This window comes from Melanostigma gelatinosum (assembly GCF_949748355.1).
Source record: "Melanostigma gelatinosum genome assembly, chromosome: 11".
Classification (NCBI taxonomy): domain Eukaryota; kingdom Metazoa; phylum Chordata; class Actinopteri; order Perciformes; family Zoarcidae; genus Melanostigma; species Melanostigma gelatinosum.
The window spans coordinates 11,446,719-11,469,184 of NC_136644.1; the positions used below are offsets into that span (position 1 = coordinate 11,446,719).

Genomic DNA, 22,466 nt, shown 5'->3' on the forward strand with positions numbered 1-22,466 from the left:
TATTAGTCAATACAAATGCAATCTTTTATTTCCGAATCAGTTGAATTTCATGAAGAAAAATCACTATAGATGACTACAACAAAAGTAAAAGAATAACATTTAGAATTTCTGATGGTTTAACAGACTTCAGAGCATTGAAATGATTTTTGGGACGGTGACAAAAATAGTCTGGATCCTTGTAGACCAGCGGCTATAATCACAATAATAATAAAGGGATCTGTATCTGCCAATATGGATCATCAATGATCTGCGGGAAAAAAACATCATGGATTTCTAAAAGTTCTATTTGCTCCCTTTTATCTTTTTCCCGTCAAAGCTGTGAGCATACACCACAAACACTGAATGAGTGGAAACAGACCATTTCGGCAAAGTGTTTATTGACTGTGCACAGTCCTTACAGCCAGCCATCTTCCACTCTTCCCACTTTCTACTAATTTCTCTTAACTGTACATGAAAAATCTATACCACATATTCAAGGACATGAGACTAATCTACATCAATATGAGAATCTGGACCCTTGGTGAGAAATGAAGAGACAATACAACAGGAGGGGAATGGTGAATTCAGTCAAGATTTTCATAGGCGCATCCAGGTGGAATCAGGTTTGAGAAGCTGGGTTCGTGGTCCTCAAGTATTTCTAGAAGAGAATGAACAGGAAACTGGATTAGACCGGAATATTCTGGCCTCTTTGAGACCAAACATGTCTGACGACATTGAAAGCTGTATTAAAATAAGTGTCCAGGCTGGGGAAGGCCCCATTAGCCGAGAAACAATGCGACTCCTCATGACTTTGATCGCACTGACTAACTCTACTTTACAGACTCTACTTTGTTTAGTGTATTTCTCCAGTGTCACAGCTTTGATCACTTAATACTTATGCTGAAATAAAAAATATTCCTTGAATTTCCTGTATGGGTGGAATGACACAAATTGACTTGTACAAGAAGCACAGGAGCAGAGAGGATGTTCTGATCAGATATCACTGTTGACTACAATTTAAAACCATAAAGCCAAACGGCAGAACAGCAGAGCCACAGCAGTTTTGGGAAGAAATGATCGCTGATCTGTTTCATTTATTTCTAGACACACTCACAACCTGTGATGTGCCTGTTGTTGTAGAGAAGAGGAGAAAAATGGAGTCAGTTGACCCTTGGCTAAGCCCCGCCCCCCTCCTGCTCCTCCATCAAGCTGTCAGAGCTAAGTCAACTCCATCGTAATTAAAGGCTCAAACACAATGACAGCGTCTGACGAGCATGTTTGAAGTACACATATCGTTTTAAATGGCCAAACTATCTTTTTAGAAGAAGTTAAAATAAATGAAAAGCTAGGGATTTCTCCAGAGGATGATATTTCATTAAAGAAACTATTACTGTTGCTTTCACGGGTTCAAATGATGAACGTCACCAGTGGTAGGTCAGATCAGCTGTCACTTAGCGACACTACTTAGTGTGACTTGATGGCTGGTGGTAAGAGAAGCTTCACTCTGTAACACCACTGTACAACTGCAACAGCCATGAGTCTTCCATTTAGTGGATTGCGTGATGCCAATTCCACATTATCTGGTTCAACTTTCATTAGTATCATGTTAGGAATATAAAAGATAAGGTGCTAAGTGGTTTCTGTAATATAATAAATGTTGCCTAAGTAGCAACCTTTTCCTAAAACACTGCTGGTTCTGTGGTGTTGCCATTTCAAATCTGATGCCGTTTAAACCTTTCAGGGCGTTTGGGCCTTAACAGTATATCCACACATAACTGTGTGTGTGTGTGTGTGTGTGCGCGTGTGCCTACCTGTAGGTTCTCATAGTGTTTGAGGGTCCTGCAGTGGTTTTTCTCAGCCTCTTTGCCTCCATTGAAGAACCTATTACACACTTTACAGAAGAAACCCGTCTTTGGGACCAAGAACTCCATACCTGTGGACAAACACACAAAACATGGAGTGAACTCTATCAGCTGATGACCACTGCCAGATAGTCAGACATTGTGAACATGCATGTAAGAAACAGATGAACACTATAGTGAAAGTGTAATGGCTGACATGACGAGTAAATACAGACAAGTATCTTACCAACTGGGCAGCTGGGGTCAAAAGGAGGGAGGGAGTAGTCAGTGGGAGTGTCTGTCTTTAACTTCTTCTTCACACTCTCCTCTTCGCCATTTGCTTGATCTTCAGACCTCTCATGCTTTCCTGTGAGAGACAGATACCGGTTTAAAATCTGGAACAGGGACTAAAAAGTCCTGGTCGTGGTTTTACTGAGCAAGCCTATCCAGATAAGCTAGTAATCATGGTTTTTCATCTTGGTGTCATTATTAAACACCTGCATCTATTCTAGCAGCTCCGAACCACAAGGATGAGGCGCCATGTTCAAGATGAAGTCAATTAGGACACGAAGCATTCAAGTGTCAGCCATACAATTGTCATTTCCCACGTCCACATTTTCTCAACCAATTCAAGGATCCAAGTAAAGACGTGCTGGTAACTTGCCTGTTGATTCTCTACCCACTAAGGTACTGCTGCCACACAAATCAAGTAAACCATACCTGTCTCCACAGAAGTAGCTTCCGGCTCTTTGTCCTTTTCATCCTGCTTCTTCTCCTCTTCCTCTGTTTTGTCAGACACCATCTCCTCCTCCTTAGCCCGACTGTGATTGAGTGCATTCTTCTCATTCTCCTCTTTCTCCCTCTCTGACGTCACTACTCCTGTTGCTGGGCTGTTTGGGGAGGCTCCAGCTGGAGCGACTGAAGCTGCAGGTGTGGGAAGCGGTTCAACTTCAGTGGTGGATTCCAGAGTGTCTATCAGTGTGGCTTCTATGGAATAATGACAAAAACTTCTTAAAAAATGAAGAAAAAAAACCCCTTCAAATTCAAGAACAATATCTAAGATGTTTCCTTTGATTCATTACTAGAGATGCACTGATCAGCCGATCACTCTCATATGTCCTGCACACAGCAATATTAGAGAGACTATTACCTGTTTAACTCCCTAACAGCAGCTTCAAATCTATATTTAAAACTACTAATGCTAAGGTGTGCGTTTTTCTGCAAACTTTAGATGGCAATCAAAAAGTTAAGGCATAAAATATAGAATTTTTGACTTTGTGACGGTGGGGAAAAAATGATACAGATTATTATTATTTTGAAATCATAATCTGCTAAGAATATTGCACTTGCATCTCTATGAGGATTGATGGAGTGAGAGATAGTACCTGTCTCAGTGATCTGGGTCTTGGGTGCTTCTGCGTGCGTTTGGCCGGGTGAGGAATCAGCTTGTGAAGTCGCTGGGGAAGCTGCAGCGACAAGTGTTACATCCGATGACTCGAAAACATCTGAAGTCTCCGCTGTGGACACCGTCACAGGTTCAGAGTCTGATACGTGCTCATCACACTTCACCAGGGTCGCTGGGGCGTCTGACACTGCTGTTTCCGTGGGAACCTCCATAGGCGTGTCCTACAAACAGGAAACAGGAAGAGGACCGTGACGTCATTAAATTGTGGAGATTTAAATCAGAAACTCCAATAAACGTGCAGAAAAGACGTCTCACGTGTACCCCTGGAGTTTCATGTTGGACAGATGTGGGAGCATCCGCCCCTCCCGCCGTGGTTTCCATGGGAACAGAGGGGGAAGGAGAGGAAGGAAGGTCATTCACATCTCCAACTTCATCGACCGTCACAAAGTCACTCAAGTTGAATGGGAAGTCATCACACTCCTGCACCTGATTCCACGACAGGACAAAAGCATAGAAGTGAGGATAAGAATGAAGAGGAGAGAACACTTTGTGACTCGGCGAGGCCTTCTCACCATTTCTGTCTCTGCTTCAAAGTTGTTGTACCGTTCGTCCCTCCAGGAGCTCTGCTTGTACCCCTCTGACCTGGAGGACGACCTCGACCCTGACAAACCTTCACGGTATGCTCTCTTCCTCTCCCGCCTCTCCCTTTCCCTTCTCTCCTCCTCCCTCCTCTCCCTCCTGACCCTTTCATGACGCGCCCTCTCCCGCTTGGTCCTCTCCTTCTCCCAGTCCCTCCTCTCCTTCTCCCTCCTCTCTCTCTCCCTCGCCTCCTTCTCTTTTAGCTCCCTCTCCTGCTTCTTCACCTCCTCCTCCTCTGTGAGATTGCTGGCTAGCTCGTTTGTCTCCTTTGTTGCTTTGTCCCCCTGCTCCGTCTCTATTTGTGTTTCCCCCTGTTCCCCGTTGGTGGGAGCTGCTGTGTTGTTGGGATGGCTGACGGTTCTTGTTCGGCACTCCACAAGCAGTGCGTTAACCATCTCCTGAGTAACCTGATAAAACAGGGATCAGAAAGACGTCAAAACTCACAAATATCAATTCATATCCTGGAGGTTTCTGAACTTTGCTACACAATCTGGCTCCAACAACAGGAGGATATTTTACCTTGGGGAGCTCTGGCATGGCCGCCTCCTGGGGAGCTGCTTCAACATCAGAGCTAGATGTCTTTGTCTCTTCACCAGCAGGAGTCTCGTCATTGCCTGCTGTGGCTGCATTGACACCTCTGTCCTCTTCTGCTGTCTCCATGACAGTTTCAATATCTGATCTTTCCTTCATGTGTGTCTCCAGGTCTGCTTCTGGTGCAGTCAAAGAGTCAGAAACAGCAGCAGTAGGCACGTCTATTTTGACGTCGTCATCTTGGCTCTTGTTTTCTCCCAAAGCTTCGTCTTCACCAACTGTCTCGTCGGTGCTCTTCATTTTCTCATCCTGCCAATCGCCATCTTTTTCAATCACCTCCAATAGAGGCTCAGAATTCTCTTTTTGAGCAGTCTCCTCTTTGTCTGCAGCTGCTACTTGGCTGCCTTTGCCCGTCGCAGGTGTATCCTACGATCAGAGACAGGGAGGTATTGATCGTGTCGCATCAAACCCATGCATTCAGGTGTTTGATACGAGTTTAAGCTGCAGGAATGTATGGCAGCAGTAGACAAAAGGATGTTCCATAAGTTATGACCACTGCAAATCAATGATCAAAGTTACCAACCTCAGATGACTCAAGGTATGCAGTGATGACTTTGGTCTGCATGTTGGCTTTGGGGTCAGGCTTGCGGGAGAAGAACAGCGGGTTGTTATGGATGATGCACGGAAACATCTGGAAGCGTTTGTACACAGACAAGGCCATAGCTGCAGTTGCCATCTCACAAATGACCTGAGCAGGAAGAGACATATAATCAGGTCAGCAGCATATGGGATGTCTTTGCCTGTGAGACATGACAGATATGTGGAGAGAACACATTCTCAACCCAGGCCATAGCTGTGACTGCAAAAGAGCTTTTAGATACAACCAGTAAGGTTCAGGGGCTAATGGATTAGCATGTTCGCAGCTGCACAGATGAACAGCCCTCACCGTATCAATAAGCACTAGGGTCTTGATGACTGTGCCAAAGCGTCGCACCAATTTCTGGACCTCAGAGGGGCCGGACGGCGTGTTGGGAACATTACTGATCACCAACAGGCAGCTCCAGCCGACTGGAAAAGAACTCTCCTGCAGGAAGCAAAATCATTACCAGTTCAGCAATGTAACAATCACTTCAAAGTATACGAAGAAGTTAGTCTGACAAATGCATTGTGTCAATAAATGATGGTTTCACAGCCCCTTGAAACCAAACATATGGGAACCACATAAGATATTGCTTTGTTTGTTAATTCACTTTTTGTCTGAGGTCAGAACCTCAAACAAACCCTTTCCAGTTTGTAGGATGTGTTGTCGTGCAGTCACTGTGAGGAAGCTTAATCTAGGTTGGTCAGTGTGATGGGAGCTTTGTGGAGATCCACCTTTGGATTTCCAAACACGCACACACCATGTCGAATGATCAATAACCTGACCACTGTGGAGGGAGTACCGATGAAATCTCCCTCTAACTCTGGAGCAGTTACAGCAAAGTCTATTTAATGTGCACTGTCCCTGTGACATCAAGAAACCATTAAGTAAAAGAAGTTGAGACAGAGAAGTATACTGGTAGAAATACTCACTAATGGGTCCACTGATCCCATCAGAAGATTGTAGAGAGCCACCTGTGTAAAGAATGATTTAGCATTAATCTCAGTTGTTGTTCAGCGCTCATTGTTCTACACAGTACAATGTCAGAGACCCGACCTCTCAGAAGTGAGATGATGAACAAAGAACCCTACACGGCTACAGAAGATAAGACGATCAACATGCTGGAGAGCAAAACTGGATAAGTGATGAAAGTCCTACCGGCGTGCTGAGACCAATACGCTGTTTGAGATGGATCATCTTCAGCTCAGAGTCTTCAATCTTTGCAGGGATGAAGGCGTGGACCTTCACTATCTCTTGAGCAATCTCCATGTCTGGCACTGACACAAGTACCTAACATACAACAAGAGTGTTTGTTATCTTGTGTTGTAGGCACATCAACTTTATGTCCCTTCACAGGAAAGACCATAGCTGCCCTGAAAACGAGCTCCAGACATTGACACAGTCAATCAGTATTTTAAATAATAATAATAAAATATCAGTATATAACCTATTCATAATATAAGTAATAAACTCCTTTAATAAAATGCATTAAAAAATATTATGTACAGACAGATAAATTCTGTAGACATAGTGTACGCTGTATTTTGTTTTGTGGTATTCATGCTCATTTACTGTGACTATCCGACTCAACAGCTGCTTTGGAGCCTAAACTAACAGAGAACGCCACCATCTTGAAAAAACGTCAAGGAACTTAGGACTTGCATTAGCAGTCACAGCTTCAGACTGAGTTACCGGTAACACCAACCTTTCCGATTTGTGTTGCCGTGATGATGTCAGAGGGGGGTCCGAAGGGCTGGACCAGCTTCAAGATGTCACTCTCTGACCAGCCGCTCTCAGGAAGTCCTGTGATCAACACCATGCCCCTCTGTAGGAGACATTGTTTTGGGATGTAATACAATGCAAAATAACTGAACACTAAGATTTTATTACAAGTGATGGATTTTACCCAAATTGACAATATGGTACACTAAAGCAGAATATGTCCAAATAATCACACTGTACCCTCTGGATTTGGATGACAACACTCACCAGCCCTTTTCCCAATGCTGATATTGATATATTGATATTGATATTGATTGATATATATATATATATATATATATATATATATATATATATAGATAGATGTTGTATTTGACAGGGTACGTGTGCATCATGTACCTCATCAGAAGCCTTCTGGTCAGCCTCGCCTCCTGCAGTGGGGAGTTGGAGGAGGAAGTGCAAACAGAGCTACAATTAGTATGTTTTCAACACCACAACCGCACGCCATGACATCACCAACCCATCTACATGGGCCTTAGCTACAGGACTGGCACATGGAGCAGTCACCCTGTGGGCCCACCGCTCGCAGGGATAGGCATTTGGGGGTCGGGTGCATTGTGAGCCAGGGGCCACGGTGTGCCGACCCCCGGCACCGCAGGCTGGCTAGGGACTTAGAACGTCACCTGTCTGGCAGAAAATGAACCTGTGCGAGAGGAGGAGTGGCATCAACTAGATGGAGTTGGGCGCACCTCCACATGGGGAAGGTGAGGGGGGGGGGGGGGGGGGGGTTGCGGACATGGAATCAGAGTGAGCCATGTAGGGGTGGCTGCTATAGAGGTGCGGTCAGAAGGTCTTTGGTGCTTGTCCTGGTGGTGACCTATGGAGGCCTTTGCCCATCCAGTCTACATGTGTTTTGTGGACTTGGAGAAGGCTTATGTAAGAAATTTGAGCAAAAAACGGTGTGGTTAGTAGATATAATAAGTGTTTAATAATTCATAATTAAGAATTCATAATTAGTCATAATCATAGTGTATTGGGAATGCATAATTAAGATAAACATAAAGGGTTGTAAGATTAGGAGCTAATAAGACATGAAGCTTCTGCCAAGGTTGCAGAAGTGTAACATATATACTGAAGGATTATCATAGAAGGGAGTAAGTCATAACTGACAATTTGAATGTGTTAGCTGCTCAGGGAGAGAGAGATGTGGAGATAGGCGTTTACAGAAGTGCGTAGAGAAGTTAGCCAATAGAAATTGAGATAGACGGGAGGGGAGGAGTCGCGAACGAATATGTGGGCGTGATAGAAAGTGTTTTTTCTGCCTCTTTTTTTAGCGTGTGGGCCCCAGCGACGGCTGTGTCTCAAGGGACCAGAGGTAGTTTTTTTCAAAAGTGGGTTAATATTGTAATATTTCATAGGAGTATGTACTCTAATGTTTAACTGTAATCGTACTTGCATCAGTGGAATTAAATTCCTTTTAATTGTAAACCAGTTTTGGTAGATTTCTTATTGCAGCGTGTCGACTGTAAAAGCAGCCGGACACGTGCTCTGGCCTCCTTCTCTGGGGGGTGAGTTTCATCCTCCACACTTATGTGTCTCCCAGGGAGTCCTGTGGGGGGCACTGCAGAAGTGTCTGTGAGAGCTGTGTTCATATTCAAGTCAAGTCAAACATGTTTTAAGTAAGTATCGGCCTTCAACCAGGGTTGTCCCTTGTCACTGATTGTATTTGTGCCATTCATGGTCAGGATCTCAAGGTGCAGCCGGAGAGGAGGTGTCAGGCAGCTTAAATGTAATTGATCAAGTATAGCTAATATGTTGCATTTTGCGGATTGAAATAATGCAGTCAAAGTAGAGTAAGTGAGGAGAGCGAGTGGTGTTAGCAAGAATAAAGAAGTGAATCTGAGGAAGATATTTTCACAGTGGTTACGTTCTGAAGCAGAAATAAACGAACCTAAACATATTGTGAATTGAATGCAGCCGAAGCTCAGGCTTCATCCCGTCTGCTCTGTGTGTGGCTCACCGATAGCAGCACACAGCAGAGGAGCGAGAGAGAGAAGCAGAGGAAGGCTGGAGCACATGGAAACACAGCCATGTAACAACACGTTTTCATCCCAAGTCGTCAAATACACCAGCTTTGCATCATAGACAGGCTAAAAGGGGACCTGTGCTTCGGTGGTATCAGACTCTGAGGGGCCTGACAACCTGAACGGGCTGCACATCCTGCTTATTGGCCGGGGGTTACAAAGGCTCTCTGCTCACGCCCAAACACAGCCAAAGAAGAAGAAAAGAGAAACTCCAGGCAGAGGGCAGGCTCTCTGCAGACACAGACAGCTCCACACACTTCTAGTGGGTCAAATGTGATGACTGAGATTATTCTGTAGGAGTCTATACATTGTTTGTATACTAAGCATTTCTTGACAATGATATATTGGCACTGACTTATTTTATCGGTGGGTATTGCAGCCTCCCAGTTTGTCGTTCTCCTACCAGAGTCTTCCCCAGCAGCATCTTTGTCCTGTGCTGGAGCAGGTTTGCTGTGGAAATTAAGAGTGGAGTGAACAAGAGCGGTTTTGAAATTGGCAGGGTGAGTGTGCAGCACATGGGGTTAAAAGGGAAGGTTTCAGAAGATAACTGTGACAAACCTGTTTGCATCAGAAGACTGTCCTGCTTCAGGTTTCTAAAACAAATAAAGAAAGCACGTTTACTGAAAGTAGAGAAGAATATATACGCATGTAGTCAAAAGGTAAGAGATTTTTGTGTTTCAAATAGTTTCTGAATGAACATCCGCCCCCTCTTCAACCTACTTTCAACTGCTTTTCACACTCATTCAGGCTTCATGTTTTATGTATCAAAGGGTTTTAACAGGATACGCCATCAATGCGACATGTACATGTTCTCCACACGGTACCTTGGCGATTGAAGCCGCGATTTGTTGGTCTCTGATGGAGAGATTTGTGGAGTTGGCCAAAGCCTGGGCGCATTCAGCCGTCACCATGCACACAGACGCCTGCAACAGGGGAGGGTGACCACGTTATAATGTGGGACAACACAGAGACAGGAAATGTTCATAGCCACGTATCCACGGCTACCGGTTTTAGGACTGGTCTTACTTGTACGCTGCAGTTCTATTGAATATGTAGATGTGGCTAATGTTGCTACGACAAAACAGAGAAAAACATCATCCTTTTAAAAGGAAATGGCCAAATCGAATATTCCCTTTGACTGCATGTTATTTCTGTTAGCTGTAATATTCACTAATTGAACAGACTGCAACAGTGACAAATATCAGCCTATGAGCTTTAAGTGATGAATGAGTGAACAACACAACTTTCATATTGTGATAATTCAAAAGTCTATATGTGGGTTGTTGGATCCCTTCATTGCTGCCTGCAGGTTTTGTTCTTTACTGATAGCTATCTCGCCTTTAAACAGGCAAAATAGCTATTGTTTCCATTTAAACTGTTCTCTAATAGACCTGAAAAAAATCCCAAAAGTCAAAATATTTGCAAAATCCCTCAATAAGCACTATGTTACACTCGGATAGCACCTTTTGTCCTTCACCCTTCTGGCTCTCTTCCTCCGAGCATGGCATGAGGATCACGTTGTTGATCTTGCCAAAGGACCCCACCAAGTCGGTAACTTCCTGCTCAGACGCATCCTTTGGGATGCCTGTCAGATAAACCAGACGATCGGCAACAGACAAGTCCTGGGAGGCGGGAGTCACGAGTTTCTTCTTCCTCTTGGCTGGTGGAAGCTTGGCAGACTAGAAATCAACAGCAGAGGTTTTTTAGGTTAGTTTTAGGAGAGCACCAGTTAGAGACAACCAGAAGCAAACCAAAGCAAGATTTTCACACTTTGATAGAGGACTGAACTGTGAATCTTAAAACACAACATCTTGGTTGGGTCTGAGAAATGTACTGCGGTGGCTGACATTTGCTAACTTTGTAAAATTGGAATAATTCAACCTCAACTTGTCAAGCCACTAGAACTGAACTATCTCTAGTACTGTGCCTGAAATCAGCCTCGGGCATCCGTAAGCTTCAATAACATAAATAACTAATAGCTGAAATGGTGTAAAAGCTAGTGCCTACTGTACTCCTTTCAAACATTCAGCAGGTACATTATGATAATGTCAAATTATAACTGGCTGTACTCAAAGCAAAGAACTCAATAACCATATCAATAATTGTCCAATGATAGTTCACTGATATGTCAGTCAGTCAATAATCGACTTTCACCAACACATTTGATTCAGTCATTTCACTGCCACTAAGTCACTTCATGACCATGGTCGACTTCAGATACACTGGCAGAGGCTTTTGTGGTTGTGCTCATTTTACAGTGTTTAGCAGACACATATTTAGGAATAAACGTGCTTAAGATAAAACATAAACATGTTTACTTTTGGTACAATACAGACTGTGGAACTTGCTCAGGACAAAGGAAAGTTCTGAATTCTCACACTCGTAAACATTTGTATGAGCTACCCTTTCTTCTCATTTATTATTCTTCCTGAAATTAGCTGTGACATTTGGTCCAAAACAGTTCGACTGTGTTGAGCTTCGTACAACCCTGCGTGAGCAGCCTCGGCACTTGCCGTCTTTGTCGTCTTGGTTCCAGGCTTTGTCCCGCTCTTAACAGTTTTTGTGGAGGACTGTAGTGGCCCATGTTTGGAGCTATGACCGGCCTTAGAAGAGGGTGGATGTCGGCCTGCTCCAGTGGAGAACTTGTTGAAATCATCAGGAGGACGCTTCACACCACTTCGAGAAGAACCCCCTGTAGACATGCCAGGAATCATACGGAGGACAGGGTAGCAAACAGGAATGGTTGAAGAGATATTCACAAATACAATTAAAGAAATGTGGAAGAAATGTTTGGCCATTTAAAGCCCCTGTGTACAATATCAACCTTTCAATTTACCTTTTGTTCCTCACATCCAGGATGAAGGCTTATACAGGTTTTATTACATTTGCAATCCCATAAATAGAAACTGAAAATCCTGCATTCCACATTCCTACAACATCCATTCCAACAGGGGACAAGCCCTCCTTTCTCCCAATGCTTCATTTCTCAACACTAGCAGCTCTCAAACAAACTTAAAATGCCAACAAGTCTAGTCTATCGTCTCTTTAATATCTATTTTAAATTGCTGTGAAAGAGTCTCCCTCAAACAACTGGACTTATTCAAGTGTCTTGACAAAAAACACATTTACAAGATTATATTTGAACACATCATGATAGTGTTACCATTTAACCGGCCCAATACAATTTTTTTTACTGAATAGAGCTTGAACGCATCGTCATGCGAGTCAATGTAACCTCTGATAACGTTAGCCATTAGCTCTGTTATAAGAAGTCAAATTCAAATTGTTCATGTTGTGGTATTAAGATCATTGGCATTCCCCCACTTCTCTCGAGCATGTGGTCTACCTGTGTAGTGTTGGTGGCGGGCTTGATTGTGAGGAGAGTAAGGCCCCGTGTACAGCCTATAGGGATGGGGGCCCACTCTAAGTTTGCTGTGAGGAGGACTTGGGGTGGGAGAACCAGAGAGGGATCGAGACACAGAGTGGGATGGAGAGTGAGTCTTGGGATCCCACAGAGCCCGGCTGCCATATCGCTGCCTTTGACTGGATAGAAGACAACATTCATTAGCAGAGGTAACCGGTGAGGTTACAGTGGATTGTGACAAGTGGTAGTCCAAAGCTCTACATTTGCATGGATCTGTGTTTTTTGTTCTTTTTCATTTTGTGCAGACTGTGGAACATGGCTGGTTAAGAGGTACACATCAGTTTGTAATTGATATTTTAGATTTGAAAACACGCACATCAACTGTATTTTATACTTTTACACTCCATGTAGTCTAATTGTATACAAGATATGTGAAACAATGAATAGAATCACTTTCAAATTGATATCAAACAGTAAGATCTGTGTCAGATTGGCTGACCATGCAGTCAAGTCTTCTGAATGTGTGGGAGACGCCACATGACAGGACTGACTCCCGCTGGCTGCTGGTCACAGCTAAAAACAGATTATTGGAAACACAGGAACTTGAGTGAAACTGACCTTGGTCGATTTGGTTTCCAGCCAGGGTACCTTCAGAGACACACAAACACCTGTTAGAATGTCATTCACCATGGTCTACTCCTAAATTCCTATTTGAAAAGAATTACCAAATGCAATTGTATGCATCAACACAAAGCAGTACTCTTTAAAATCGGCATGATGTCCGATAGTATTCTGTGTAATCTCAAATGGTTGCTTGTAGTACCGGGCCCACTCAGGCTCTTCAGCTGTACCCACATTCACCCCCTTTCTGCTCCTTTTGGTTCTACAGCCTGCACATCAGTTGTGTGGTTGACTCTCACTGCTCAAGCCAATTCCCCCATATAAAACCAAACAGGCAGCTGTTTCCACGGAAATAAGCCCATTGTAAGCTGCGTTAGGTAGCCAGAGTAAATGCGTTGCTTATGAAGAGCATCTAACAAGATAAGGACCCAGGAACACTTCTCTCAGGATATGGTGGACCAGAGCAAGAAGGCAAGTTAATATCCAACTGAAGTACATCCTGTTAGCACAGCCTCAGTGGAACAATCCTGTTTGTTTGTGTCTATGTATGAGACTGTTTGCCAACACATAAGCTATAAGCACAGAGGCCAAAATAATCTCTGGGCTGTGTTAGTTTCACTAAAATTGCTTTATGCATCTTTAAATTAGTTCTCATATTTGCCGCTTTCTGACTGTTCATCAAAACTAAATGCAGAATATTATCAAAGTAACTATGATATAATACTGAAGATATACTGGAGATGCAAGGCTTCAGCATGTAATTTAAATGTCCTCAGTTGGGATGCTTGAAACCTGTTAACTGGTAACTAACCGGTTCATTTTTAAGAAAAGAAATAACTTTCCATTTTTTCCAGCAATCCATTGGTGTCGCATTGATGTGCTACATGCAGGCAATTTGAATGTATAAAATAATAAATGCTTTGCAGAAGTTTATTGCTGCATTATAATCAGGTCACATGTTCTCTGCTCGTTAATCGGCTATGAGAGCAAAACAGCTATTTCACACTGGCAATGTACCCGTCACCGCAGAGCTCAGCGCGTCCCATCTGAACAGCTCAATCTGGAACACGTTAAATGAACCATATATAGACCACTGGCCAAAATGTCCCCAGTGGTCAACAGATTAACGTGTAACATCCCTAGAACTCACTTGTTGCGCAGGTCCCTGCGGGCAGCAGTGTGGTTGACGGTGTTAATATGGTCAACCCACTCCTGAAGAAAAATGACAAACGGGAAAATCACAATCAGACACAAATACAGTGAACAACTCAAGTCCTGAGACAGAAGCTCATGTGTATCTGTGTTTGCTGGTCATATTTCTTTCACATGGAGAAAACCCAGAGCTAACAGTTGAGGCCCAGTTCTTTGATCCCAATTAATATCACAAGTACGGTACTTTCAGAAATACTAAACGTTGAATCTTGACTTTCAGATCATGTGTGTGCTGGGTGCTCACATTCTGTATCCACTTTACCTTTCATTATCTTCATTGTGATGATCAAGCTTCATCTTAATTAACACACTACGTACCATTGCCAAAAGAAACAAGTCTTCTTGTTGCAAATACTGTTAAATTAACATAAGTAATGCCCCCAGGCTCGAAGAGGACAAATCATTTATAACACCACTATCTACTCACCCGCCGATCTGTTGTCTGTGCTCTATGCAATGCGTATGTCACAGATTTTGTGACATACGCAAATTTAATTCAAGATTAAATTAAATAAATTCCCCATGTTCAACATGTTGAATGTGTCTGCATTAACTAAAACAGACCAAGAGCTTTAGAGTTGGGAACTTAAACATTATAGAAGCTTGCAGTCATTTTGACAAAGAGCACTTCACATTCTGCTATCATTACATGCAATTCATTGATGATTATTGACTACCGGTATATACTCATTAGGCTACAACCCTTATTTTGCCATTAATGACATTTTTTTAGATGTGGGGCAACCTTTATTGAGACAAAAGGAATCTTTTCATGAGAAGATGTAAGCTAAAATAAATGAAATTTAATTGCTTTTGTCCAAATATACCAGATCTTCAAAAATCCCACACTTCCAAGAAAAATGAAGACAGTCACACTCAACGAGTACAAGCCACTTTAAAACCTTATAGTCAACACCACCACCACCTGAGAACATGACAAACTCCACTCCACAGCCAGAACAGAGCTAAGGATTTCCCAGAGAACCAAGGAGTTTGCTCAACATTACTACTGTTGAGCAAAGCAAACATTTCTAATATGCTTTGACCAGTTTATACCAACTTTTTTAATTTGCTGTTAAAAATTTGCTGTGAGTTTGATAGTTGTATCTTGTAGACATCCTCCCTGTCCACTAATAGATGTGTAAACATGCAGCTTGAGTGTAAAGGTTCATATTTACGGTAACATTTGAAGTTATAACAGATTACCTGGATTCTTAAACGTTACACCTTTAACATTCAATGTGAAACACCGTCTCACTGCCAACTGGATGTATTTCATGATTAAACTATACATTGAAGGGGTGGTTATAAACTAGGAAACCAACAGAACAGGAAGACATCCGATGAACTGGGTAAAGGACCAGGACTGTTTAAAGATTTGTGATGTGGTTGGAATCTTTAACCTTAAACTTTTTTACATTAAATCCAATGTTTTCGTCATTGTAAATACCCTGTGAACTGTAGACGGGTCTGGTTCAGCATGAATATGACAACATATTAATGCTGGAATCATTTAAGTTTGCTTAATCTCAATAAATGAACGAGAAAAACAGCCGTAGCACTTTTTTCTTAGCACATACCTCTATTGTGGTTTTATGAAAAAGTTGAAATCGACTTGCACATGAAACCTCTAGTTGAGAAACTAATATTTGAAACAGAACTTCCAAATGTATATCTTTTAACACCTGGGCTTCACCAGTCACGGTAGCGTAGTGCTACAAAACATGTTGGGAAGTTCTAAGGAGGAGGGGCTCTTCAGGCCATTTTACTTTAAAGTCTTACTTTACTTCACCAGACAGTTGTCTTTTGAAAAACATGGCTGTAGTGTCCGTGAGATCACCCACAGTTACTCAAGTCAGAACATCCTAATCTGGGCAAAGAGGACAACGCCTGAGTGCAGCTGTGGTAGGATGAGCACATGACAACCAAATAAACCACGGCACACATCAGACATGTTCTTAATGCAACCAAGAAGTCATTGTTCAATTAAGGACATGAGGAGTTAAATTAAGTGATAAATATATGCCATCTCAGCAATTAGCGGTGTCGCATCTGAAGTCACTTCATCACTGACTAAAGCTTTCAGCCATCATGGTGGACGCAACTAATGCTGTCACAGGAAACGAGAGTATGGTGGCATCGTCAGGATTTAATACTCAAAACAATGAGTTTTGCTGGCAACAAGCGAGCTGCATCATTTAGAGCAGAGTCACAGTCTGAGACTCAGACAAAGCGTGGTAGAAGGTGCTTACTTGCTTACTGTAGTTCGCAAGAAAGCTACCTAGGACATTTATTAGTTTCTGACTCTAGTAAATTGGGAACAGTAAATTTCTTCAAAACTACTGTAACTCTTAACCGAAACATACACATTACGGTTATTCAAAGGGATTTCCTTTAAAAACGTATGTGATATTTTTTGAACCCCTTGACATTGTTTGTAGCCCCGCCTCCCACTCTGAATACCTCTGATTTAGAGCAACTGTACCTAAGCCTACTTGTTTGAATAGAAATGACTAACCATGCAAAACACTACTTGAATGACATCAGAATGCACTCTCATCTCAACTGCCTGGTGAAGAAAGGTCGAGACTAGAATTTAACATGTGAAGGTATTCCTTTCAGACATTGGTACGAGGGCATGTTGGCACTCACCTTTTCCTGATCACACAGTGTGTGGCACAGGGAGCAGGTGTGGGGATACACCTTTGGAGACACAGCTGAGAAATCACATATCATGGTGGGGGTCGGTAACTTCTTGCTGCTGCTGTGTGGTCTTGAGCCAGACGAAGAGGAGAGAGACCGTCTCGAGGAAGCTTCGCTCTTGGCTTCAGATGGGGGTCTAGGTTTGGGTCCGTCACGCCTGTAGTCCCGGTCCAGATTACGAGATTTGGATGGTGGTGGAAATTCTCTCCCAGGTGACCGACTGCTCTTGCGATGGTCGCCACTCGTCCTGCGATAGTCCCGGTCTCCGTGCTTGCTTGAATCACTGTGCTCCAAACGGACTTGCCGCCTTTCCGCTTTCTCTAACTTTGGAGCTGATGAGGACGATGAAGATGGGAACATTTTAACTGTCCTTTCATTGGAGAGCCGCTCTCTTTTGAAAGTCGCTCTGGTACTAGTCTCGTCTTTTGCCCGACTGGCATGACCATAGTCAATGACTTTACCTGCGGTCTGTGTAACAGTAAGAAGGCTGGGCACTTCTGATGAGCGTGAACGTGTCAATGGTGAAGATTGGGAAGGAGGCAGCGGCATATCATGGATGCTGCATGAGAGTGAGGAAGTGGAGGCCACAGTTTTCGGGTTGCCTGACTTGTTGATCTGAATGTCACGGAGTATGAATGGTAAAGTATCTGGGGTTAGCTGATCATCAGGGTAGTGACTCAGCACTTCTAAGTCCTCATTTGAAAGTCCAAAGCTAGCCAAGATGCTTCCTGCACTCTCTGGTGTGTACAAAGCCTGACCATCCCCGCTGACACCACTTCCGCCGGCATGGGGGTGCCGTACTTGGGGTGATGGAGAGTCATTTACAGGGGCTGTCCAGCTTGGGATGCTTGTTCCAGCATGGCTGCTCTGTGGCTGCTGTTGGGGCCCCTGTTGTCGTTGGGACTGCTGGCTAGCACTAGGTGGAGGACTGGCAAACAGTTTAGTTGGAGGTTGGTAGCTTGACCAGTCTACTCCTTGCTGGCGGACAGACTGATTATCGGAGGCAAGTGTTATTTGGTTAGAGCCGTAGCTTCCATGTTGACTGAACCCAGAACCAGAGCCTTGGTTCTGGTGTTGGTTCGGTCGGTTCATGTGGTCAACGAGGCGGTGATCCATGTCTCTAGCACCCCGGATAGCCAGGGCAGACTCTAGCTCATCAGGAAGCTGGGTAGGACGAGGAAACTGGAAACCCATGCCCTGCGACAGCATATTAGAGGGAGGACGATTCTGATGCTGATTTGGAGGTTGCTGATGAGGAGGCCTAGGCCCATTAGAGAAAGGCGGTGGCCCTTGTTGCTGGGAGTGGTGGTGATACATGGCAGCAGAGAGACTTGTGTTTCTGTAAGTCTTTCTGTTTGTGTCCACGTTAAACCCAACAGATGAAACCTGCTGTCTATTAAGAAGATTCAGCAGGGCCAGGTGAGGCGGTAATGCCACTGCAAACCCGTCGTGACACTGGCTGCCAATAATTATGGTCGCTAGTGTAGCAAGCTGCTGGAGAGCAATCTGTGCCCGAGTCTCAATCTGAGCCAACCGGAGAGCTGCCACTGCAGCCACAGGTCCAAATTTGAAATGGGTCCCTCTGGTGTTGTTGGAGAATGTTGCACTGGGCTCCAAACGAAGGGTAGGCGCAAGGTGCAAATTACTGTCGGTGTGCACAGCGAGGCTGTGAGGTGGAAAGCAGAAATAGACTATTACAGATGAACACGTTTTCGTTTTTTCATTTCAAAAGTAGCTTTCAGATGAAGTTCTTTTCACCACGCACTTTTTTAACAACAAGTGGGCTCAGTCATCTTGTTTGTGGTTTCTTTCCTTTAAAATGTGTCAAAGCACTCAGAAATCACCTCAAGATTTCTTTCTTGTAGTCCCACAGTGCTTTTCTTTTAGGACGGGAAAGCAAAGCAACATTATGCAACACAGAAAATATTGATTTAACCTTCAGGGACACGACCACAAAGCCCAAAGCTCTGGGCCTTATAGAAATAATACCTATGAGGCTGCTTCCAGAGAAACACTTGCTAGCCTACTATGCACGTTCAACATTAGGACACAGTGGACTTTGTCCAAACATGGCTTGGGCCTCTTTGCCAAAATGTTCAGAACAGAACAATTCTACAAATTATTTTCTGAATATTTGCTGCAGGCTACATAGATCACTGTAATGTCTACAAATTCTAAAGCACACTTACCGTGTCCTGGAACAAATTCAAAATAAACAGTGAACTGCAGACAACTTTGCACAATGCCAGTAAAACTCAAATAATAAAATGGTGAGCGCTAACTAAACACTTTGAACAACATGTAGGCCTGTTTGACATACTAAATATGTTTCACAAGACCTAAAAGAGCAGTCTCCTGAAGATAGGCTTAACCTGTATGTCAGGGATACTCAACTTGTTTTAACCGGGCATTACTTTTTCAAAATGACAGGAGGCCTGTGGGCTGTATCATCGGTGTGTTCGCACAACATTTAGGTAACAGCCTATCATCAGACATGACAGCCCATGTGATCTCAACATAAAGCTCATCTTTGGTATCGGTATCCATCCTCTCTTATTTTCAATATATTGTACCTGAGCCCAACTTGATCTGAACGGTTGGTTGTTTTCCTTTAACAAGGCTGTCCCATGCAGGCTCACATATTTCCATTTGATAACATGATGCAAGAATTTCCTCTGTGATCTGACCTTAAAGTCACATGTTTATAAAAAGGTCTGACATATAAAAAAATGACCAGATCTCCATAATCATAGCAGTCTGGTTATAATGCCTTTCACAGCTACTTCTCATGCATCTTAGTGAAGTAGAGTAACATCAGCGGTCTGGAGAAACGACTAGTGATGTACCGAGTTGGGCTGTGTGTGTCCGCCGATATACCAAGTGTGTGTGTGATACCAGTGTTAAATGAATGAGCTGCATGCCTCACTGTGTGGAAGTGGTCTGGGATCCATCTCGTATGTGAGGCAACATCAAGCTTGACTTAAACATTGTTTTCCTAACGTCATAAAACGAAATGTACCAAATAAATACATAGATCGTATTTTCTTAGAATAAAGCTATCTGATACCAGATCGACCTATTGTCACCGATACACGGTACAGCTATTTGAGTCCTGTCGGACCATCATCCTCTATCAATATGGGTGCGTCTCTAAAAATGACCAGAACAGAAAAGTACCACTCAATTGTATATTTCAACAGAAAAAAATATCAGCTGAAGCAACACAATCCAAGTATCTACAGTTATTCTTGCTACAAAATAATAATGTTACCGACTTCTCATGTGTTAATGCAACTATAGCACCCATCTGCACCTACTAAACAAACAGACATGTGCATCAATGGTCAGGTTAAGCAGACAGGTATATTCAGAGCATTATTTGCACACTTTGTGTCACTGGCTGCACATTTAAGGTGAGAAATATAACTCAAGCAACGTTACTGCGTTAACAGCTGCACCAGAGCCAATACATGTCGGGTCTTCGTGTTCTTGTTTCTGAACCACTAACCTCAGTGCAACATTTGGATTAAAACTCGTTCAAACCGGCTACATGAAGACCTACAGTCTAATGAATCCATAAACCGCATACATATATATATGCAACTGATCATATTATGATAGAATATATGCCTTATTTGATCAGATAACGAATCATTTAAATCGGTAAATACAGGGCCCCAGTGGACCCAGACAATACGGCCATTTTGGGTGTTTTCACGACGTAGCTTGCTAACGTTAGCTACCAAGATGAACGCCAGCAATAGTTCCGTTACATTTAATGAACACTCGTGCCATTTCCGAGTGCATAACACATTCAGTGGATACCTTTCACCAATGGTCGATGTGAGTCTTTGTTGTTACCGGAAAGTCTTGATTCCTTTTCAGCCCGCTGTCTTTAGAATCAGGCTGTGTTTCCCAACATTGTGGACAACGATATACACTTCCGCCCTCAGTTTTTCAGAATAAAACAATCCCCAACACGTCTGATAAACAACTATTCAACAAAAACAACACACATTATACTTCAAAATACATATTTCCTGATGGATGGAGCAGGATAAAAATGCATGTTCTTATATTTTATACTATATATCCAGGAAATATGTTTCCAAAAAGCGGGTTAAATTTGCGTCTCCATGTGACATGGGGGTTAGTTGAATATAGCAGATGTTGTTCATTTCTCCCTGAATTGCACTAAATACTCACTGGAACATGTTCATTGTGAAATATTTGTTTGGCAGCAGTTATTGTGGTCCCACAAGTGCAGCTAAACATGGTTACAGTGGTTCCCTGGCTGCAATGATAGCGGCAGAGGTGGAGAGAGGTATCTATGATAACCCACAATTTGCAAAAAAATGCTAAAACTCGCAACACAACTTTAAAGTCCAGGTTAAGTAATATCTTGATTCTAAACAACGAATACATGTGGACCGTCAAAAAATCCATAAAGTTTTTCCGGCACAGTCTCCTCACTGGCCCTCTCCGTTTGCCTTCATTCGGCGTGCACAAGAGAGCACACTGTAGCCTACTCCATCCATCAGAGTACATGGTATATACTCTAACTGCAAATATGTATTCACGCCTCATCCACGATTCAGCGGACACGGCCCCCAGCATTTTAGAGCTACTTATACTGCTTTTTTTCTAACGATTTTTTGATCTAAATATACTTGCAGATTTTCTTAAAAATTAAAGTTTGGCTGGCTAGTCAATTAACCATTTTCTGGGGTGTGGCAAACTCAGAACACATATTTAATATTGCTTTACCCAGACTTTCAACTTCAACATCTAACCTGAACCATCTCACGAGATCTTCACACGATCCCGGCGGAGCAGATGCAGAAGACTGGAAACTTTGAGTGGCCTTGAAAAGACAGGAGCTAAAACGGAGCGTTTCAGACAGGAGTTGAATACAGGCAATGATGAGACAAATGTTGTGTTATGTAACATTAAAGCATAAAAACAACCCAAAATAAAAGTATGAACCTGAAGACGGGCATATCGGACCTAAAACGTAATGTCTTTTTTGTGCAGCAAAAATATTGAGCGTTGAACTGAAGCCCACGAATGCAATACTGTATTGTCAGTAATGCTTGCGCGCACGCACACTCACACACTGTTAAAGCATTCTCCTCTTTCAACGAGTTATGTGATGGAGGAGGTGAGAGAAACATTTGTCAATCATAAATTTAACTCCTTCAACTCCATGTGGTACAAACAATAAAAGCACCAATCGATCCGAGCTCTATTAAGAAAACAAGCATTTTAAAAGTTATTTACTTGTCATCTTGCGGCGAGAACTAACAAAACATGAATTCAGACTTTTTACAAACCGGCATCATTATGTAGTTATTTCGGCATCCCTTTTTGTCCATTTATTGCAACGAAATCATGGCAAAATATGTTTATTTTGGGTTCATACCGTTGTAGTGTACCAATGTGTATTTATATAATGTGCATGCAAGGACAGAATGTAATTAAATGGCTGTAATGTCGTCATCTGTTTCTGCAATGAGGTCGCACTGCTGGCACCTCTTAAACTAAATGGCAGGGGTTGCATTTTATTAGCATCTAGCCACTGCCCTGTGTGTGTGTGTCTGTGTGTGTGTGTGTGTGTGAGTGTGTTTTACCTGTCTTGTGGGGACATACATCTTTTTACACAGTCATATTGTGAGGACTCACCTTATCCTTAAATCCACATAACATAAATCCTTACATTTTAAGG

General features: G+C 42.9%; 1 protein-coding gene across 6 annotated transcripts; it reads right to left on the bottom strand.

Annotated features, from left to right (window-relative positions):
• Positions 1–360: 360 nt before the first annotated feature.
• Positions 361–20,662, bottom strand: LOC306784882 (uncharacterized protein). 6 transcript variants are annotated; one of them, XM_079279058.1, is made up of 24 exons: positions 20,567–20,662; positions 16,691–18,407; positions 13,977–14,038; positions 12,824–12,853; positions 12,188–12,384; positions 11,355–11,533; positions 10,305–10,520; positions 9,666–9,764; positions 9,400–9,434; positions 9,197–9,291; positions 7,157–7,188; positions 6,741–6,860; positions 6,194–6,325; positions 5,968–6,009; positions 5,342–5,479; positions 4,979–5,143; positions 4,384–4,821; positions 3,798–4,271; positions 3,541–3,711; positions 3,206–3,446; positions 2,541–2,807; positions 2,068–2,187; positions 1,791–1,912; positions 361–637 (listed from the first exon to the last, which is right to left on the bottom strand). In XM_079279058.1, exons 2-24 carry the CDS (start codon positions 18,056–18,058, stop codon positions 599–601), a joined length of 4,782 nt encoding a protein of 1,593 aa, XP_079135184.1. In that variant the 5' UTR covers positions 18,059–18,407; positions 20,567–20,662; the 3' UTR covers positions 361–598. The 6 variants fall into 6 exon arrangements, with proteins under 6 accessions (XP_079135184.1, XP_079135185.1, XP_079135186.1 ...); XM_079279059.1 differs by having other exon boundaries at positions 20,603–20,661; XM_079279060.1 differs by lacking the exon at positions 20,567–20,662 and adding an exon at positions 18,507–20,046.
• Positions 20,663–22,466: the final 1,804 nt, after the last annotated feature.